This window comes from Rana temporaria, chromosome 1 (assembly GCF_905171775.1).
Source record: "Rana temporaria chromosome 1, aRanTem1.1, whole genome shotgun sequence".
NCBI classification, from domain to species: Eukaryota; Metazoa; Chordata; class Amphibia; order Anura; family Ranidae; genus Rana; species Rana temporaria.
This window is the reverse complement of record NC_053489.1, coordinates 406,415,807-406,438,542: the sequence shown is the minus strand read 5'-3', so window position 1 is coordinate 406,438,542 and position 22,736 is coordinate 406,415,807. Positions and strand designations below refer to the sequence as shown.

The 22,736-nt window shown below is 41.7% G+C and overlaps 1 protein-coding gene across 1 annotated transcript in view; it reads left to right on the top strand.

Annotated features, from left to right (window-relative positions):
- The window catches only part of STK11 (serine/threonine kinase 11), a 75,062-nt gene that overhangs the window by 5,422 nt on the left and 46,904 nt on the right, over positions 1 to 22,736 (top strand). The window contains exons 2-6 of the mRNA XM_040323890.1: positions 10,730 to 10,813; positions 14,534 to 14,623; positions 20,313 to 20,445; positions 20,538 to 20,674; positions 20,843 to 20,970. Coding sequence (XP_040179824.1) covers positions 10,730 to 10,813; positions 14,534 to 14,623; positions 20,313 to 20,445; positions 20,538 to 20,674; positions 20,843 to 20,970 — 572 coding nt within the window. The remainder of the gene's footprint in view (positions 1 to 10,729; positions 10,814 to 14,533; positions 14,624 to 20,312; positions 20,446 to 20,537; positions 20,675 to 20,842; positions 20,971 to 22,736) is intronic.

Below are 22,736 nucleotides of genomic sequence, written 5' to 3'. Positions count from 1 at the left end.
AAAATCGGCCTAAAATATCGGCCGCAAAAATCGGCAACACATATCGGCCGCAAAAATCGGCAACACATATCGGCCATCGGCCGCCCCGATTTCCAAATATCGGCATCGGCCAGAGAAAAACCCATATCGGTCGACCTCTACCAAGGAGTAAGAGAAAGAATACAAATAGAGAATTACATGGAAGGGAGAGGAAAAGAAAAAAGGAGAGAGAATAAAAGAGAACAAGAAAGACGGCTAGAGACAGAGATGGGGGGGGGGGGGGAAGAAAGAAATTGGAATAGAGAGAGAGAAAACGGAAAGAAAGGAGAACAAAAAGAGAAAGAGTGGTACATCCTGAAATGTACGATAAGGGGTTTTAATACTGTATGAGTGGAAGGGACCCAGGGAGCGCTAAAATGACTTGTCTTGCATTGAGTGCTGACAACCCACACTATGAAAATGTTTACTTTTAGGGGTCCCCACAACTTGGGAAATGTTATCAAGGGGTCACGACACTAGACAGGTTGAGAACCACTGATCTAGAGGGACTACAAAAGTTAAAATAGGACTTCTAAAGCTTGTTTGGCTGTACTTCGAGTGCAGGTCATTCTGTAGACTTTTTTTTTTATATTCACTTTACACCATTGGCTCCTGAAGAAGTGGATTAAGTTCAAGAAAACGCGTTGAGCCTTCAGATCATCACTTTTGAAAATGATCACTGTAGTGTTATGTTTTTTTAAACTTTGTATTGTGATATTACAACACGCTTTTATGTGAAATGATGATGATGGTGTTATAGGATTTTATAAATTTGAGCCAATAAACTTGTAATTTTAGACAAAAAATGCTGCTCCTTAAAAGTCCTGTTTAAACTTTTGTAGCCTCTCCTAGATGTACTATTTTAAGGATGTGGCACTTTAATTTCACTTAATTAATTTTGGTATTACAGTAGAAGGCTTTATAAGTCTGCTGTCTAAATTCTGTCCCCCATGTGGGCGTCTAGAATGTAGGTCTTTGGAGCCTGTTCTCACATGCAAGCACCATAATTTTAAACACAGGCTGATCACCAGTGACGTTGCTTCCTTCCAAGCTTTATTCCAACAAGACAGTGTACATTCATGTCTCTGCCGGAAAGACCTGCTTCTAAACGCATTTTACTCTAATTGAGTTTAGTCACTGAGATTACCCCCTATTTGGTCAAACGCAATAGGGGGGTGGGGTCTTTCAGACAGACTGTGATGTACACTAAAGCAGGCCACACGGTCGAATTTCGAACAAATTTTCTTTTCAAAATCGGAAAGTTCTTTTTTTTTTTTTGTGATCCAATGATGCCACCATTGATTTTCGAAATTCGGCCGACAAAATATATATAATGTTGCCGGGAATGTTCGTTTCTCTCCGGGAATATTCTTTTCTTGCACATGCGCTTTTTTTTTTTTTTCTATTACATTTCTCGCACGATTCTCCCATCATTGATCAGAAAATCGTTTGTTTTTCTAAAAATTTCCAACATGTCGGATTTCTTAAATTTGCTTGCTGCACGAAAATCGTCTGTTGTTGCAGCCCACGAACGGTGCGAAATACGAACGAAAATTCTTTCATGCGATTTTCGAAAGAAAATTCTTTCGAAATTCGAACCGTGTATGGCTGCCTTTACTTGTTGGAACAAAGCTTTGATGGTAGTGTCACCTGGTGATCGACAGTTGCCAGCTATTAACTGCCTGAGATGAGAGATTTTGTGGGGCCAAGCAGTTGACTGAACAGCAACTGTCACACTTCAAATGATCTCGGACTCGCTGACATAGGGCTCATTCACACTAGTGGTTTAGGGGCAATAAAATCCCACGATTGAATTGCATTTTTACTGCCCCAACTGCTGCTCTTTAGCTGGGTTGTACACATGCTGCAGCAGAAAATATACCCCTCTGTCATTTTCAAGTGAATGGGGCCACTCTGCAATCGTCTCTTAACCGTTCAAGTGGAGTGATCAAGGCGCTACAACTCCTGCTCACCGCTTGTCAAATGCTCTCTGAAGAGCGATCCGCGTGCGAATCGTTCTTTAGAGAGCAAAGCATGTGTGAAGGAGCCCTACAAATGTAAATATGGGGTAAGCGCTCCTGTATGTCTGTTGTTTTTTTTCCATTTTTTTTTTTTAAACAGACCAAGCTGTCCAGCAAAAGTGTCAGAGGGTTGAGACCATCTATTTATAACTGACAGGGGGCCTTACAATATTGATCTTTTATTCACATATATAAAACCTTTATCCCAAAGAAATAAAAATATTGCTGTAACTGCTTAAAACGTGTTGGATGGAGTTGGGCTTTAAATTGTTAGTCAAAGCCATCTAAATCTACTAGTCTACCCAACACCACCATGTCCACTGATTGACAATGCTGCTGTCCAAGGGTGGCATTGTTGCTCCCTAAAACAGGTGTCAACAGATTAAAAAAAGGATTTAAAAGCCTGAAAAACAGGAAACTAATACAGCAAGCAAATTCAGTGATTGGTGAGCGATACAATGTTGCATATATGTTTTTAGTTACCCTTTAGGCCCCATGCACACGAGACGCGGGTAAATGCTGGTAAACACGTGTTTAGAGGCAGTTGGACAGCTTTTTCAACTGCCCCTGAACACATTCAATGTTATCCTATGTGTCCATGAACACAGTCAGGTTTTTCAGCGTTTTTCGGCAGTTGCGTTTATCCTCGTTTTTTCAGAAGCAAAAAAATGGGTTCAGACGCGAAACGCGGTACCAGCGTTTTGCCGCAATTTTGTTTATAGGCATTTTTAAAGGTGACCTATTTTTTTACATTGAAAATCTCAATGATGGCAAATGATGAAAAACCATTAAATAAACATGAAAAAAAAAAACTGTAATTGCTTGCATTGCATTGTGGACAACCCACAACTTGTGGAAGGTGACGTGGCCAGTGGACAATCCACAACTTGTGGCAGGTGGACAATCCACAACTTGTGGCCAGGTGACGTAGCCAGTGGACAATCCACAACTTGTGGCCAGGTGACGCGGCCAGGTGACGTAGCCAGGTGACGTGGCAAGTGGACAATCTACAACTTGTGGCAGGTGACGTGACCAGGTGATTTGGCAAGTGGATAGTCCACAACTTGTGGCAGGTGACGTGGCCAGGTGACATGGCAAGTGGACATTCCACAACTTGTGACAGGTGATGTGGCCAGTTGACGTGGCAGGTGACATGGCCAGTGAACAATCCACAACTTGTGGCCAGGTGATGTGGCAAGTGACGTGGACAATCCACAACTTATGGCCAGGTAATGTGAACAGGAGACATGGCAGGTGACGCGGCCAGGTGACGTGGCAAGTGGACAATCCACAATTTGTGGCAGGTGACGTGGCCAGGTAACGTGGCAAGTGGACAATCCGCAGCTTGTGGCAGGTGATGTGACAAGTGACACGCTAAATATAAGTACACTGCTGCTCTCTCAGCTGCTACTCACTCTGGTCTCTCAAAATGGCTGAAATGGTTAAATACTGTTTTTTGAGCTTGGGGAGGGTCTTATAATGATTCTTAACTAAACGCTTATAAACGCAAACGCGGTAAAACGCTGTGAAATTCGCGGCAAAACGGGCCCCTTTTTTTCTTTTTTTTCTTTTTCATTTGTTCCAACTTTAAAGCGGGGGGTTCACCCAAAAAAAATAAAACATTTGAATTGCATCTGGCAGAGCCAGTATACTAAGGACATTACATTTCGGCATTTTTTTTTTCTCGGTACATACCTTTTTTATATCCTGATGTTGTCCAGGGCTTCCGGGTTCCGATGACTGCGTGACTGGGCGTTCCTATCCTTCCGTTCGATGATTGACGTCTTGTGAAACAGGTGACCTGTCGCACAATGCGTGTCACCAGACGTCGGGAAAGAGCCGAGCTGCGAGTCGGCACTATACGGCGCCTGCGCAGTCAGCTCTACACGGCGGGCGCAGGCGCCGTATAGTGCCGACTCTTAGCTCGGGTATTTCCGGAAGTCTGGTGACGCTCGCTGTGCGACAGGTCACCTGTTTCACAAGCCGTCAATCATCCAACGAAAGGATAGGAACGCCCAGTCCCGCAAGCATCGGAAGCCTGAGGCAGGGATAGGAACGCCCAGTCTCGAAGTCGTCAGAACGCGGAAGCCCTGGACAAAATCCGGATATAAAGGTAAGTACAGAGCAAAAAAAAACTGCCAAAATGTAATGTAATGTAATCCTTACTATTTTACTTTTTAATGTAAAAAAACGTTTTTAGGGTAAACCTCCACTTTAATTGTACAAAATGTACACTTCATTCACGGAATGTACAGCAATCTGTCTCTTTCGCTGGATTGCAGCGCAATAATTCAGCAGGTTCTTATGGCTAGAATGACAGATGCATGCAAATGGCAGCCACGCTCAGTTTGTGCAAAGTTTTGATAGGCTTACAGCAGCCATTGCTGTTCACGCGTAACCGCACACCCAGCAGTTACCTGTGCTAAGGGACAGGTGTCCAAGCCTGGAGGCATCTTGCCGCTTCCAGGATTGGGCACCTTTCCCTAACCGCAGGTCACTGCTTGGTTTGCAGTTGCATACAAGCAGCGATGGCTGCTATCCGCCGGTCAATACATTGTATTGTTTGACCGGCCACTGCTGTTTGCATGCCCCTGTTATTCCAATCTAAAGAATCTTTGCGCTGGAATCTAGGTTATGTGGCCAAACACTCGTGTAAAGGAAGCCTTAAATATACTACAAAAAGTTTTTGTTCTATCTGTTTGAGAAGTGCAAATAAATTCTGCCAGAAATCTAGTGAGATCGCGTCCCAGCTGTGCTTTTATCCGTTAGCAGATATCTCTCTCAAGTACTATAGACTACTTTCGCACTCTGTTACAGAAGAGAGGGCGATGTGTTTTGTAGTCCTCAAACACTTCCTCGTCCCATGGTGACAGCACTGGCCCTCCAGAGAATACAGTAAGTAAGCATTGCCACCTTTTAAAGAGGAAGTAAACCCTGATGGGTTTTATTTCCCCTGCAAAGTAAAAGCATAATGGGTTACTATGCATTACATACTAGACCATTATGTGGCACTTGCCCGCAAACAAAGCCTGCGATGTCCTCACTGGTGGCAACATCCATCTTCGCCCGTCTTCCCTCCGGCACTCCGGCTTTGTAACTGGCCAGAGCCGCTTGACGTCACTGCCACTGTCATACATGCGTGAAGCCGTCAGTCACGGCACTTGCGAGTGAAGAAACGGCACAGAGGTCCGTTTCTTCACAGTGCATGCGCCAATGACATCAGCGCACTACAAGGTAAATTATCTCCTAAATGGCTCACGTTTTAGGAGATATTTTCATATATATATATATATATATATATATATATATATTATAATATTTTTATTTATTTATGGTTAGGACATTCCCTGTGCAGAATTAAACGGCTGTGTGTGGGCCTCCATTCATCTCTATGGCAAACAGATGGATACTCCTATCATGTCTGTGCAAGTCCTCACGTTAAAAAATGTAAATGACATTTAACATGTAGGAACTGGATTCTGTTTTGGGTTTCAGCAAAGCTGCATATCTTTTTGATAGTGGAGATGTCATAATAGTTTAACATTCATTGTTGAATTTCTGTCATGCATTCAGATTATGTAAATCTTTTAACTCTGCTCTACTCCATGACAATTTTTATGAAAGAAGGATACAGTGCCTTGCAAAAGTATTCACCCCCCTTGGCTTTTTACCTATTTTGTTACATTACAGACTTTAAGTCAATGTTTTTTTAATCTGAATGGATCAGAACACAATAGTCTAAGTTGGTGAAGTAAAATTAGAAAAATATATACATAAAAAAAAAAAAAATATCATAATTGGCATGTGCGCATGTATTCACCCCCTTTTTTATGAAGCCCATAAAAAGCTCTGGTGCAACCAATTACCTTCAGAAGTCACATCATTTAGTGAAATGATGACCACCTGTGTGCAATCCAAGTGTTAAATGATCTATCATTACATTAAGACCCCTTTCACATGTGCCGACCATTCAGATCCACATGTCCGTTTTATCAGGCGGACCTGAGCGGAGCATCGGATATCAGCGGTGACACGTCCGCTGACGCCTATCAGCCCTGATCCGGTCCTCTCCACTAAAGTGTGATGGATGCAAACCCTATTTTGCATCCGTCTGGTGGATCAGAACTGTCTGTCCGTTTTCATCCCCCATAGAGGAGAGCAGAGATCTGACTGGGCCATTTCTGCACAGTGTGCAGAGACGGACTCATCATCCGTTGATCCCCGCTGAGCAAGTGAAAACGGAAGCCTAAAAACGGATCCGCACATGTGAAAGGGGCCATACACACCTTTTTTGAAAGGCCCCAGAGGCTGCAACACCTAAGCAAGAGGCACTACTAACCAAACACTGCCACGAAGACCAAGGAACTCTCCAAACAAGTAAGGGACAATGTTGTTGAGAAGTACAAGTCAGGGTTAGGTTATAACATACATATACTATATATATAAGTGTGTATGTGTATGTGTGTGTATATATATATATGTGTATATATATATATATATATATATCTCTATCCAGATCTTTAATCCCTAGGAGCACCATCAAATCTATCATAACCAAATGGCAAACCTGCCAAGAAACAGCCGCACACCATAAAGCAAGGAGGGCATTAATCAGAGAGGCAGCACAGAGACCTAAGGTAACCCTGGAGGAGCTGCAGAGGGCCACAGCAGAGACTCGGTACATAGGACGAAAATAGGCCGTACGCTTCATAGAGTTGGGCTTTATGGCAGAGTGGCCAGAAGAAAGCCATTACTTTCAGCAAAAAAAACAAAATGGCACGTTTTTGAGTTTACAAAAAGGCATGTTGGAGACTCCCAAAATTAATGGAGGAAGGTGCTCTGGTCTGAGACTAAAATTTTACTTTTTGGCCATCAAAGAAAACCAACACCCAAAGAACACCATCCCCACAGTGAAACATGGTGGTGGCAGCATCATGCCGTGGGGATGTTTTTCAGCAGTCGGGACTGGTAAACTGATCAGAGTTGAGGGAAAGATGGATGGTGCTAACTAAATACAGGGATATTCTTGAGCAAAACCTGTACCACTCTGTGTGTGATTTGAGGCTAGGATGGAGGTTCATCTTCCAGCAGGACAATGACCTCAAACACACTGCTAAAGCAACACTTGAGTGGTTTAAAGGGAAATGTAAATGTGTTGGAATGGCCTAGTCAAAGCCCAGACCTCAATCCAATAGAAAATCTGTGGTCAGACTTGGATTGCTGTTCGCACGCACAAACCATCCAACTTGAAAGAGCTGAAGCAGTTTTTCAAGGAAGAATGGGCATAAATCCAAGGGGTAAGATGTGGCAAGCTCCTAAAGACTTGTCCAAAGTGACTTGGAGCCGTGATAGCCGCAAAAGGTGGCTCTACAAAGTATTGACTTTAGGGGGGTGAATAGTTATGCACATTGACCTCTTCTGTTATTTTGTCCTATTTGTTTGCTTCACAATTCTTGTTTTAATAGTGCGAGGATAGGTTAGAACCCCTGCCATCTTTTTATTGCCTTCTATTCTTATTTTGTATCCTTGTTTGGGAGATGTCCCCTCACATTTGATTGCATGTCAGAAGGACATTGAGACAGATGGCAATAACCACAATATTCCAGTAGATTGGACAAGGACATGACCTCTGTCAGATTTGTATTGCTTTTTAAGTCTATGTTGGAAAGTTTTTGAACTGTTGGCCTCGGTTTACACTTGTGCTGTGCGAGACGCTGCATTTGATTTGGATAAGAAATGGCACTACATTCGTATTCAAAAAGGATTTGATTCACCTGTGTTACTTATTACTTAAATACATGTCACACAGGCAGACGCGTGCCTTATTATCCTGTCTACCCTTATGCTGTGTCATATGTTCTTGTATACTGTATGCAACCTAATTTTTTTTCTATTCAATAAAAAGTTATTTGAGAAAAAGGATTTGATTCTTTGCACTTCGATTTGAGCCCATTCATTTTGTATGGACTTAATTGGCCCTGCACGAAAAGGTGCAGACTTTTTTTTTTTTTTTTTTCTTTGCTACGCCGGAATCTTCAAACACCCATGCGATTCGATTTTTGCAATTGCACTGCATTTTGAGACCTGTTTTTGGGTATCCTAATTTTAACATTGATACCGGTGGCAGATCGCGTGAACGGAGTGCAATTTCAATGCAGTGCGGAAAACTCTTGAGTCACTGTTTCCCGCACCACATATGTGAACTGGGGCTTACATGGACAGCCTAATCGCATTCCCTAATTGAGCGGTGCTCTCCTTTACTGGTTGAAACACTGTAAAATAGGGATGCACCGATTACCAGTTTACAACGAAGTACGAGTACCGATAGTTCTACTCAAGTACTTGCCGATACCAATTACTATTTTTAGTGTAACCTGACAGTTTATGGGCTCGTTCACACCATACATGCATGAAATCTGCACAGATTTCACTTGCAGAGGCATCAGTTTTCAGTGAGTTTTTACAGCCTGTTCACATGTGCAGGCAGCCATTGTGTGATTTGAAAAGAGTTCTGTGCAATTTCAGTCCAGTTCAGGTGCAATTTTATAATCTCATACACTACAATTCGCATTAGTATCTTAAAGTTTTTCACTTTTTTTTTTTACATTTTATTTTTCTTTCCATTATTTCATGATGATGGTTATTTGGAGTGTCGCTTAGTCATGTGATCTATAATGGGTGCCCAACCTTTTGGGCAAAGGGCCACTTAAGCAGCTTGGTAACCAGTCGTGGAGTGGGCAGATATATGCAGAGCGGAAACCGACACAGCCCGCTTTACTCTATGGGCCCTCCAACTCGATCTGCCCAGATGGAAGGAGACGGATCCCACTTCTATGTTTTTTTTATTTTTTTTATATCGGATTGGCTGTAGGTGGGTGTTTACCAACACCTCGGGTGCAACGCAGTGCACATTTGACTTTCCTGGGTAGCAGCACTTTGCCATAGACTTCTATTATATCCTGCAGGTGTGGTGCACAGGTAGGCTCAGTGCAAGCAATCTGCAGGTGTTCGTTGAAAAACTTCAGCTGTTCAGAATGAGGCAATTAAGGCCTCTAAGTAATCCAGAGGATTACTACTGATTGCTGCATCCTGAGGCTTTTTGAGTGAAGGAGAGGTGAGGTGTTGTTGCTTTTTCTGTGTGATAAAAATCAAAAAGACTATTTGTTTTTCTGCTGTATGACCAGCAGTGTCTGCTCAGCAGTAGGCTGTGCCAGACTCCATATATAGGTTCCTGTGTGGTGAAGGTAGACGCCCCAAGTGGCCAGGGTTTATTTTATGTTTGATTTTGTTTATGCTGTTTGGATGCTTGCACTTGTTTCCAGCAAGATGGAAGAATAAACCAATTTTTTTGTTTTCAACCGTCTTTGGCTGTTTCTCTGTATCGTTCAGTGTGTAGTGAACCCATCCAAGGGGTCACACACCCCGCTACCGAGCTAACCCCATACATACGTGTATGTGTGTGTGTGTGTGTATGTATGTATGTATGTATGTATGTATGTGTGTGTGTGTGTGTGTGTGTGTGTGTGTATGTATAATATATATATATATATATATATATATATATATATATATATATATATATATATATATATATATATATATATATATATATATAATTTTTTTATATTCTAACACCATTGAGAATAAAATAGCGGTCGTTGCAATAATTTCTGTCACACCGAATTTGCGCAGCGGTCTTGCAAGCGCTTTTTAATTAAACAAATAAGACAACAGTAATGTTAGCCCAATTTTTTTTTATATTGTGAAAGCTAATGTTACACCGAATAAATTGATACCCAACATGTCACGCTTCAAAATTGCGTCCGCTCGAGGAATAGGGACAACATTTTACCCTTTAAAATCTCCATAGGCGACGTTTAAAAAAATTCTCCAGGTTACATGTTATGAGTTACAGAGGAGGTCTAGGGCTATAATTATTGCTCTCGCTCTACCAATCGCGGAGATACCTCACACGTGTGGTTTGAACACCATTTACATATGCGGGCACTACTCACATATGCGTTCTCTTCTGCGCACGAGCTCGGCGAGACGGGGCACGTTTTCTGGCTCCCAACTTTTTTAGCTCCTAGATTCCAAGCAAGTTTGTCAAACCCTGTGTGTGTGTGTGATATATAATATGTTTGTGACGTTGGTAATAAACGTGCCCTTTTAATAACCGTTTTCCATTCAGGTATCGCCCGCTGGCTGTTGCTGTCCAAGGCGCTATACAGGAAGCATCTGCTTATTCGGCTCTGCTCTGCAGCTACTTGCCTCCTCTACTGCCATATTCATTCACAACACTGATGCTCTTGGATGGCGGCTCGGCAACCTGCGATCTGGACTTGCCAACCTGCCATCCCAGAGCAGGAGGGCACAGGCCACATCGGAGGGCTCAGCGGGCCACTGGATGGGTACCCCTAAATTATAAAATTACCATCTGAATACAAGAGCACACATTTGCAATGTAAACAAATTGAATACTTTTCATATGTATGTTCTATTAATGTTGCTTCAAAAATGTGTAAGAATTTTTTTGTAAACCTAAAAAAATAATATATTTATATTTTTATAAAACAAAGGTGTTAACAATCATCACTTCCTGCTGTCTTTTGTATGTTTTAACATCCTGTCTCTCTTGTGTACTTTGCTTCTATCTAATATGATAATACTGCTATTTTTTTTTTTTTCAGAGAAATTCAGCTACTGAGGCGCTTGAGGCATCGCAATGTGATCCAGCTGGTAGATGTTTTATACAATGAAGAAAAGCAAAAGATATATCCTTCTCAGTGTCCGTTTCCTGTAGATAATGAATTTGGTGCCAGCTTATGTTTGTGGTTTCTTTCCTTGTAAAAGCTGTTTAGGTTTGACTAGCTCAACTGGAGAATGACTATAGTAATGATTTGATATACTTGTGTCTCAAGCAAACTCGGACCAAGAATGACCATAGAATGGAGAACTATCTCCCTGATAATGTCAGACAGATAGGCTTGGTCTTTTTCTGCTCAACTGTTAGAAAAAGGGGGAAAGAAAGGAGCTTTTTTTTCTTTTTCTTTTTCTTTTCTTTCTTTCTTAATAGTGGTGTCTATGCGGTATTTTGACCAGAAGCAAGGATATAACCAACTTGTACAGCCTTAGGAAGGTCTTTGTATGTGTTTAGTGAAAACCTCTGATGTGAAGAGGTATTCATTTCCACCTCAAGGGTGCCGTGCCCAGTTATTGCAAGCATTCCTCTTGATTTGTGCCTTACACAATCAACTGTTCTAATTGGAACTGTATTTACTTGTGGTCACTAAGGCTTGTTAGACACAGGCTTCAGCCTGTATAAGGGCAGTGTGAACAGCATTTGCAGAGCTTTCAGCAAGCTTTGGTGAAGCTTTTAAAGCACCCTTTAGCTCCAGTTGAGGAATGTTCTACACAGATCTTAAAGGGAGTGCTGATTGGTTAGGGGACAATCTGTTGGCAGGTTTCAGCACCACTTGAAGTTTGTTGAAAGCCTGCTGAAGCTTGTTTAAAGTGATAATCGGCACTCCCTTTAGGAGCTGTGTATAACATTTTCAAACACGAGTTAAAGGGCGCTTTAAAATTTGGAGAAAGAGGCTCAAAGCTTGCTAAAAGTTTCATAAAAGTTTTTACTGTTCATACTATTGTACAAGCTGAAGCCATGTAAAACAGGCTTAAAAGCAGAGTTCACTTTCCTTTTGAGATTCAGAGCTGCGTTTTCTAAAAATACCCATTTACAGCCCATGGTCATTGACTGACTGCTTTTAGGCCAGATTGAATCAGTCACAATGTCTGTAAGTACTGTAAAATTACACACTCCTAAGGCCCCTTTCACATGGACGTTCTGATCAGGCCTGGCTGTCCATTTTTTAGGTGAACCTGATTGAAAGCCCTATGGACAGGCAGGTGTTACCGGCCTTGTGTCTGTTTACACCCGTCTACCTCTGAGTTTGTCCAGGTGCTGGAAAAAAAAAGACTGCATCCTTTTCCGTTATTGCGAGCCTAAAAGTGATGTAAATGGACAATGGAGTTGTCATGTCTCCGCCGGCCACAAACTGGAGGGCCACGAATGTCAAAACACTTCAGCAGGGGATCTGCGCACTGAAGTAATTATCAGTTGGGCCCGTTTTTTTTTTCTTCTTTTTTAAATGCCCATTTGCTCCTGAAACAAAATTGGTGTCTGAGCTCTGGCCAATATGCAAATGCATGTTTAACCACTTAAGCCCCGGCAGGATTTACCCCCCTTAACGACGAGGCCCTTTTTTGTGATACGGCACTGCGTTACTTTAACCGACAATTGCGCAGACATGCAATGCTGTACCCAAATAAAACTGATGTTGTGGTATTTGCTCACATCTGCGGTTTTTATTTGCACTATAAACAAAATTAGAGCGTCAATTTTGAATAAAAAATTAACTATTTTTTTCTTTTTGCTATAATACAGTTTTTACTAAAACCAATCAATATACGGTCATTGGGATTTTCTTACCAAAAATATGGAGAAAAATACATACTGGCCTAAACTGACGAAAATATATATATATTTTTTTTTTTTACTTTTTATTTATCCCAATAAGCGTATATTTGGTTTGCGCTAAAGTTATAGCGACTACGAAATAGGCGAAAGATTTAAGGGCTTTTATTTATTTTTCATTTTTACAAGTAATGAAGGAGATCAGCGATTTTTAACGGGATTGCGGTAGACAAATCTGACTAAGCGACACTCTTTGGTGACCAGTGACACAAATAGTGATCCGTGCTATAAAAAGGCACTGATCACTGTATAAATGGCACTGACGGGGAAGGGGTTAACAGGGTGATCAAAGGGTTAAGTGTTCCCCAGGGAGGTGCTTTCTAACTGTCGGGGGGATGGACTTGTTTACATAGGCAGATCCCCATTCTGCCTCTTTGAAGATCAATCACGGGTGGCCGGCAGACGTCGTGGCCCCTGGGCATGCTCATCGTCTCTCGAGCGGCGGTGCGCGAGAGCCCTTTATCTATTACAGAAACAACGTACATGTACGTTATTTCACGCCGTCTCGCTGCAGTACATGTGCCTTGGGCATTTTTAAAATGGTTAAAGGAGTTCTCTGACCTAAAACTTTTAACCCCCGCTGTGCCCGGGCTGTAAAACTATACAAAATAAACTTTCACTTACCTGCCTACGATCCCCCGTTGTTCCGATATCGCCGTCCCGGTCTCTTCCGCTTCCTGCGTGTCGGTGACTCATAGTGCGCTCAGCCTATCAGCGGCCGCGACGGGACATTGCTGCGGAGAAATCATTTACAAAAAGCTAGCCTTGGACTATAAATGACAGTATGCATCAGACTTCCATCTGTGACTGTCTTTAGCCATACAAAAGCTGGGGAAAGTCCCCTTATGATCACAAGTGCTGTATAGTGGTTGTGCTATATTTTTCCTGGCTGCTCCACTAGAGTAAGCTCTGCCAGATTGTGTCCTGTTTGCTGAGAAGAAATCTTGTCCATCTTAAAACTTCTTCTACGTTTTTACAGATAACCCGAATCTCATCTCAGGTCAGAGATGGTTTACCTTCAATTTAAAATCTGTTCTTTTTACATATTCCCTCTATTTTCTGCTCTTTCCTAGTGAAGACAACTCCCCTAAACCAAAACCTATAGGTGTGTGTTTTTTTATATTTAATTGGCAGCTGGAGGGGATCCAGAGTTCTAAATTATTTATATATATATATATATATATCTCTATCTATATATCTATATATATATATCTATATATATATATATATATATATATATATATATATATATATATATATATATATATATATATATATATATATATATATATACAAAAACTGAAACCGAAACCCAAAAACTTCTTTCTTCAGCAAACGCAAAATAGTCTCTATCTCTGGTATAATGGGAAAACGCAAGAATGACTCACCACAACTATACCAGTCCCACACTAGGGTATGGGGGTTCTTGTCTGCTTCAGGGGTATTGCAATGACTGCAAGTGCTCAGTAAAACCAGGTTCACTTCCTCACAGCTAAACCATGCCACAGTCCCTCAGACATGTGCTGCTTCTGCACTTTCTTTTCAAGACTAGAAAAAAAGGTATTGACAGTATGCTTGTTTTGTTTTTTTATACAGTATAGCAGCTATACACAGATGTGTTGTTGGATTTATATAGCGCCAATACTTTACACAGCGCTTTACAATATAAAAGGGAGACAATACAGTTATAATACAATAAAATACAAGAGGATTAAGTGGACCCTGCTCAGAAGAGCTTACAATCTAATAGGATGGGGCAGGTGGTACAAAAGGCTGTAACTGTGGAGAATGAGCTGATCAAAGTGGTATAAGATTAGTTTGAGACTATGCAATGTGTGCTGCAGTAATCTGTTGTTTAGAGCTAAATATTGGAAGGAAAATACAGCTGAGACAACAACAATTCTAAAAGTTCTTGCATTGAATACTTTGAAACTATGTTGATCCTTAATTTTTAATATACGTATATGGTCATGGAGTACTGTGTGTGTGGAATGCAGGAAATGCTGGATAGTGTACCAGAGAAAAGATTCCCCATCTTTCAGGCGCATGGGTAAGTCCTTTTTGTTTCCTGATATTTTTACTGATTATTCCAGGATTTTTTGATGCACCGCTCTTAGGTTTTCTGTAAGAATTGAATTCACCTTTTGAACACCTTACATATTTTATTAAGGGTGTAACATGTTCAACACCTCCACTTAACCCCCCCCCCCCCCCCTTTCCTGTCATGTCATTCATTCACAGCGGTATATATGTGAATGAATAAACTGCAGTTCCCATCTTCCACGACAGCAGACATGCTTGTAGTTTTAATGGACTGTAAGCGTTCCGACGAGCGCCTTCGTAGTCCATTCACACTTCCTGCAGCTTTCAAACTGAAAGCCTGTGCAGAGGTACGGGCAGAAAGCTAGAGGGAAGAGTGTGTGGATGCAGTACTGCAGAAAAAAAGGAAAACCTGCAAAAATGTGTGCATTTATTTTTTTAAATAAAGATTACCTTTTTAAAGTGAATTTGTGCTTTGGCCCATGCAAAGCAACACGTTCACTAATAAAGACCTCCCTAGCACCAAAGACTAGCTTTGGCTGTACCTTTTAATATAAAATGCTGTGTCAATACGTGAATGCCAAGAAAAACATTTTATGGTAAGTACCAAAATCCTGCAAAAGTTGAGCGTGTGTGTGTGTGTGTGTGTGTGTGTGTGTGTTTATTGATTTTTACATTTTGAGCAAACTGTACCCTAACAGAAAGTAAAAAGGTAACTTGTGAAGAAAAGAACACTTTTTGCATTAAGAAATTATGCATTCAAAACATGTCATTCTACACACAAGAAATCGCTGTTTAGGGAGAATGTCCATCACATTAAAGAGGAGTTCCACCTAAAAATTGAACTTGTGCTTAACCCACCACTCCTCGCCCCCTTACATGCCACATTTGGCATGTAATTTTTTTTGGGGGGGGGGGGAGTGGGGGCTTCAGGAGAAGGGGACTTTCTGTCCCACTTCCTCCTTCCGCCGAGGGGCTGGAAAGGCGATTAGCTTAATTGCCTTTTCACAGCTCCTCCCTGTAGGCGAGCGCCTGTCCAATCGGACGGCGCCGCTCGTGCATGCGCAGTGGGTGCCCGGCCGTGAAGCCGAAAGCTGTCACTGCCGGGTGCCCACACTAAGAATGAAGACGCCGGCCGGCAAAGGGGGGGTGGGGGAGCGGAGCCCCGGCCAGCACGTCGCTGGAGCCGTGGAGCAGGTAAGTGTCAGTTTATTAAAAGCCAGCAGCTACACTTTTTGTAGCTGCTGACTTTTAATAAACTTAAAAAAAGGTGGAAAACCCATTTAACTGTGCCATGAGGAGGTCAGACCAATATAGACTTTTTTCCTACAAACAAAAATCTGTTAATGTTGACACAGCTTTCACTAAAGGTAGCTTCTACTTTGTGTGTTTGGCCTGAATTGCCTTGGGTGTGTTTCCTATGGGTACTTGAGATTCCTATACACTAGCCTACTGTTGGGTTAATTGACTCTACTGTGTTTGCATGTATGTATGCATGTGATCTAGGGATCTTAGACGAGCTCCTTGAAGACAGGGACAAATATTAGTGTACAAGTATGTAAAACGCCATGGAAATTGCCAAAGCTATATACCTGTAAATGCCTGAAATAAATAAAAACTCTGTTCTAGAAGGCTGGAGATCACGCACACTGGTGAGAAAGGTGGGACTAAGCTCAACTGTTGCAGGGTATTTGTACTTGCCAAAAATGTTTTTCTTGGCATCCACTGAGTGACACAGCATTTTATGTTAATTATACCAGGGTGGACAAACAAAGCATTTCACAAAAATAAAGAAAAAATAGGTGGGCAACCTTGGTTCACACAGGCATAACAAGGCTTAAAGCTACTGAAATAACAGCTTACAGGCCAGCAGAAAATAATGTTACCAAACTGCAAGCTTGCAAGACCACAGCAAAAAGTTGGGTAAAACCCAACCTGTAATTTTTCTAGCAGTTTCTTCTTTATTTTTATTTTTTCCTTCAATAAAGAGTTGTCTTCAACACAGCTGCTGAAGGTTTCCCCACTGATCTGCAGCTATCTTGCCAATCACCGTTACCCAGATCCCACGGAGTTGGATGTTGTGGGTCTAGCCTGTAAGTGACCTTCAGGCACAAAGTTCCATATTGGGCACTTTCCAAACTTGGTCCTGGTTACGTTGGCTGTGAAGCGCTACCTAGGTCTTGGGACACTGGCATTGCCCCTATGCTTGCTCTGTATCTGAAGATTTTCTTTATGAGTAGGGCAGTCGGAGCACGTACCAGGCATTGCCTCCTTTTCATTGGCCGCTGGGCACCATTATTCCCCAATTACCACCAGTTTTGCTGTACAGGGGGTTAACATTGTGGGACAGATTGCTGATTTCATCCACTTGGCAGAGTGTCATATGTCTGCACCGCACTTTTCTCTACTCCTGTTTTTTAGTATTTTTTTTAGCAAAGGTCAGGCAAGTTACAAAGGCTGACAGAATACCAACAGTTGCAATAGAAAGACAAAACCATGGCAAATGAAATGACTGTCACCTCTACCTCAGCAGTAACATAACTAAGCATCATCAATTAGTGCAATACTGGAGAGAATCCAAAAACAATCGCTAGTAATGATATATCTGATAAGATAAAATCCAATGGAAAATGACCTGCTACTATTGCAACGAGCCACATGGAACATCGATTGTCTATTAAATTTTACTTTTTGCCTACAGTGACTTTGGTCACCTCCAGCCATTTGTCACTCAGGTCACTAACCCTCACCTGCTGCCAGCTGTCTGAAGTTCATGGGTACTTAAGGCCTTACCCAGAGCCTGTACATTGCTTAACTGTATTGCAGTTGCAACATGTTTAATTCTAGATGCATAGGGTACTACAGTCCTACTGTACCAGGTGCCCCTCCACTCCCTTTTTACTAATGGGTTAGGGGCTGTTTATAGTGTGCCTATTGAGGGTGTTGTCTACAACCTGAAGTGATGTTGTCAGTCTCTCATCTTCAGAGTCGGTCTTGGTCTACCTGGTCCTCTGCCTTTCCGGCTGGGGATTTTACTGTCGTTCAGGATTCAAGTTACTCGGTTCTTTTTCTGACTGAGCAGAGAGACCGTTACCATGCTTCTGCTCCCTCCCCAGCAGATTCTGTATAGGAATTGCCTGTGGGATTGTCAGCGCCTGACAATTGGCTGCAGAGACTCTAATCCTAGATTACTCAAGTCCTTGTTCGATAAGTTTACCCCTAAGGAGTCTTTCTATCTCTACATATTGCTCCAATGTTAGTAAGGCGATGTGCGTTAACCCAAAGTGGTACTTTGTTGATAAGTATTCTGTTCCCTCTGTGTGTTTGGCCATTTCTTATTTATTGTGGTCTCCTACCAATTCGGTAAAAGATGTGACTACATTTAAGAACTTGGGGGCGTCAGAAGCCCTTTTATAGAACCATGTTCTCCTTGTGTCCCAATTTTGGCTGTGATATATATATGTGTGTATATGTATATGTATATGTATGTATATGTATGTATATGTGTGTATATATATATATATATATATATATATATATATATATGTGTATATATATATATATAATATATATATATATATATTATTATTTTTTTTCAGATCTCTCCCCCCCCCCTTTTTTATTCTTTTTTTTATTCCTTTTATTTACCAAAGTAAGTTACAAGTAACAGCCAAAGGGAGCAGTGTTTACAGTATCTCAATTAGATAACAATTGGGTACACAAAGGTCACATCGGAAAACGGCAAGCCCAGTGTTGCACATACATAACAACAATACGTTTGAAGATGGTGCTCAGTGCATCTCGCTGGGATGTCCATCATACATTTATAAAGAGGACCATGGCATATACGCTTTAATGCAAAAAAAAAAACAGTAAAATATATAATAAGATGAAGTAACCTTAGATTGGAACTTTTCAATTAACTTCCTGGGAAATGGTACTTCCCTTAGGCCTGGTAAACCCAGGGATGGGGCAATCTAAAAGCCAAATGTAGACCAGCATATGTACTATATCTGAAAAGCAGATCCCATCATTTGGGTCCCAAAAAAAAAGAGTAGAAAAGAGAGAATAACCAGAGGGGGAGGGGGTGTTGGGTATAGATGTCCCCAGATCAGGAAAAGCTGGAGGTAAGGGGGAGAAAGGGAGAAAAACAGAGAGCAGAGAGGGCCTCTCGCCCAAGGAGTGGAGTTGGATCCAGGAAGGTTTGCTTGTTTGTGCCACCTCCATTGGATCCCTTTTTAAGAGATTCTTCCAGTCAGATGTAATGTAACAGTCACTGCTGTTTGCACTACGCTTGTTGAACATTTGGTTCCCTTTGATGGCTTGCTAGAAGCCTCTTGCCTTGTTTTTTGTATTAGTCTGTCTGTGTAGAACACTTAGGCTAAAATGCTGGACTGGACATTTTGGATCGGGCACAGCAATACTTCCTGTGTTTCCTTAGATTGGCAGATTCCAATCAAGGTCTCAGGGACCTTCTGGAGCAAAAAGTCAAAACTTTGGTCACTGCTAAGGAGTGGTTGCAACTGCGACAAGAAATTGTGACCTGGCGCCTGGGGGAAGCTTAAGCCAGCAGAAGGCCGCAAAGCAGTGGACTCAATTACTGGCCGGCGCGCGATCGTGGCGGGCCTGCCGGTAATTGAGGCCGCGGCCTTCACAGAAGGAAGCCGAGGCCTGCAGAAGGCCACAAACCCGTGGCCCCATTTACCGGCCGCGGCCTTCTGCAGACCTCATCTTCCTTCTGTGATCTGGTGCCATCTTGTGGTGGTCGTTGGCATTACAGATTACGTTACAAGTAGAAAAACAGCAGTTCTAATGTGTTTTTCACTCTTTTCACTTCCATCTCCTTCCCTCTAATTAGAACTTTGTTGGGGGGAAAAATACACTTTTTTTTTTTAATTAAAAAAAATAAGACGACAGTAAAGTTGGCCCAATTTTTTTTATATTGTGAAAGATAAAGTTACGCTGAGTAAATTGATACCCAACATGTCACACTTCAAAATTGCGTCCGCTCGTGGAATAGCGACAAACTTTTACCCTTTAAAATCTCCGTTGGCGACGTTTAAAAAAATCTACAGGTTGCATGTTTTGAGTTAGAGGAGGTCTAGAGCTAGAATTATTGCTCTCGCTCTACCAATCGCAGCGATACCTCACGTGTGGTTTGAATACCATTTACATATGCGGGCGCTACTCACGTATGCGCTCGCTTCTGCGCGCAAGCTTGGCGGGACGGGGTGCGTTTTTTGGCTCCTAACTTTTTTTAGCTGGCTCATAGATTCCAAGAAAATCTGTCAAACCCTGTTTTAGTCCAGCCTGTTTACGAACACAAAGGTGCCCACCATCCTTGAACTCTGGGCCTTACATGTCTTTATTTAGGTGCACAAAGTCTGAATGGAACAGATCAGATCTGCCATTGCCTTCTTCATCAGGAACATTTATGGCAGTGTCGACAGTCAAAATGATAGGGATTCTTATAAATTTCTACTTCTGTCCAAAATGGAAAAAAACAACAATAAATTGGCTATACGTACTTTAAAATTCTTTTTTTTTTTTTCTGGTCACTGTTTTCCATTTTCAGTGTAATTTTTTTAGTCCATGCATTCTATATGTGACATATTTTTTTTTATTTTTGTATGTTTTTTATTATTTGTAGTTATTTTGATTTTAGGAACTTTTTTTTTTCTTTCCTTTTTTTCTTTCAGTTATTTCTGCCAGCTAGTGGATGGTCTGGAGTATCTTCATAGTCAGGGAATTGTGCATAAAGACATCAAACCTGGGAACTTGCTGCTCACAACAGACGGGACGCTCAAAATCTCAGATCTAGGTGTTGCAGAGGTAGGTTGTGAGAGATCAGGGGGTTACTCCTAGGATAAGCCACTCCAGCAGTGGGGTAAGGCAATATGGGGTCACCTCCTTTCTCTCCACAGGCCTTACACCCGTTTGCAGAGGGTGACACGTGCAAGACCAGCCAGGGGTCGCCTGCATTTCAGCCTCCAGAGATTGCGAATGGCCTGGACACCTTCTCAGGGTTCAAAGTGGATATCTGGTCAGCAGGCGTGACCTTGTGAGTTTACCAGTGTGCAATTACTTGTGGACAATCCATGCGTATACCAATTACCCCTCCATTTTCTTTACAATTGGCTTGGTTTAAACAGCCATATTGTTGATGGAATTTTAGCTGTTTTAATCGCTTAAAAAATTACAAGTTTTTAACCTGTATCTCTTTGCATAGGTATAATATCACTACTGGGCTGTACCCCTTTGAAGGGGATAATATATACAAACTATTTGAAAATATTGGAAAGGGAGACTACTCAATACCTGAGGAGTGCGGGCCACTACTGTCTGATCTGCTGGGAGGTAAGAATTTACTATAGAAGCATAACATACAGACAAAAGAGAACAATCATATCATATGCAGCATTTATAGGGTAGTACAACGAATGAGGCCATGGATATTCATGCTGAGGTTTACTACGATTAATAACTAGAGTACAAGGTCATTTTGTGGTTTGTCATTTCTATACTCCATAGAACTGTTTGAAGCAAATGTATATCTGCAATGAAAATGTACTTGTGTATGTAAAAGTTATCAGTGCCTAAAATGAAGAATATATCAAAATCCTTTGCCCAAAGCGGCAGCCATTAGGAAGACACAAGCTAGCATGCTTGTCTGATCAGGACATGTACAGTTTCTTTTTAATGGCGCGTGTGTGTTTGTGTGCGCTTTTTATTCCTTCCTGTCTGCAGTAAAATATTTAATTGAAAGGTTTCAGTGATTGCTGAATTGGTCAGATTTTGAGGTTCTAAGTTATGAGATCAAAGGGTTAATCCAAGGCCCGTGACTGAGAAGCTAGCTACATTTTTATTTTATTTTTTTCCGCTTAGTATGTTGGCATCATTTTGTGTTTTATAGGCTATCCCCAGGCAAAACATGCCATTTTATCTTGTTTTCATACTCCTGAAAAATTGACAGGAAATGAAGCCTGTCTCGGACAATGTTATGCTTCATTCCCTTTTCCACCTTGCAACTAGCTTTCTACCCCTCTTAGAAGTCTGCAGAGAGTTTATTTGCAGTTGCATCCCTAGCAATTAACTTCACTAGGCCTTTTTATATTTGGTAACATATTTTCAGGTACCAGTCCCTGGGTTTTTTAGAACACATACTGCTTATATGATTCTAGTAAAGGTATACTTTCCTCCTTGGCACACTTTTTTTTAGCAAGCACTTTTATTTTTAAAGGTAGCCTTTCATTATTAGAGGTGGGCTCGGGTGTGTTTGGATCCTAGTCCCAACCCACCTGAGCCATCCAGTCTGCATGCCATCGCTGCACATCGCCAATCATGAGAAGTGTGTGTGTATGTGCAGCTGCGGACTGGGAAATGCCTCGCTGTCTTGGCGTTGTGCAGTGCCTGCTTCCTGGCAGGAGTGCTCAGGTGGGTTGGGACTACGATCCAAACATGCCTGAACCCATCCCTATAAATTATCTGTAGAACAGAAGCAGAAACTGCAATTAAATCCTGATAAAAAGAAAAAAGTAGTCTGTAATGATGACTTTTTACAGCATGTGAGGTTGGGCATGATAGAGATTAATTGGAATGTGTGAGAAGGTTGGGGCTTATCACCAAAATTTGACGCTACCTGGATGTGTCTGAGCTATTCCTGTAGGTCTTGCTTTTGGCTGTGACAAGAGTGTTTGGGAGGCTGTTGCAACTATGTGCAGGCACCACTAGAGAATTTTACACTTCACACGTGCAACGGTTTAGCCCCCCACTACTCAACAACGTGTATCTTTAAGTGTGTCGAACTTATTGAACGACTAGTCATTTCATGCCCATTGGAGAGCCTGAGTGTATTCTGTGGGTAAAACGGGAGAGTACAAACTCTGGTGCAGTTGTGCATGGTAGCCAATCGGCTTCTAAATTCAGCTTGTTCAGTTAAGCTCTGACAAGAAAACATGGAAGCTGATTTCTATGCAGAACTGTGCCAGATTTTGCACTGTCCAGATATAGTAAATCAACCCCTGTGTGTCAGCCAACTGAAAGGGGTAGCTATGACGTTTAGCATGCCCTTGGCTGTCAAAATGCAAGAAGGTGGCTTTAGAAACCTAAAATGTAAGCCGTGC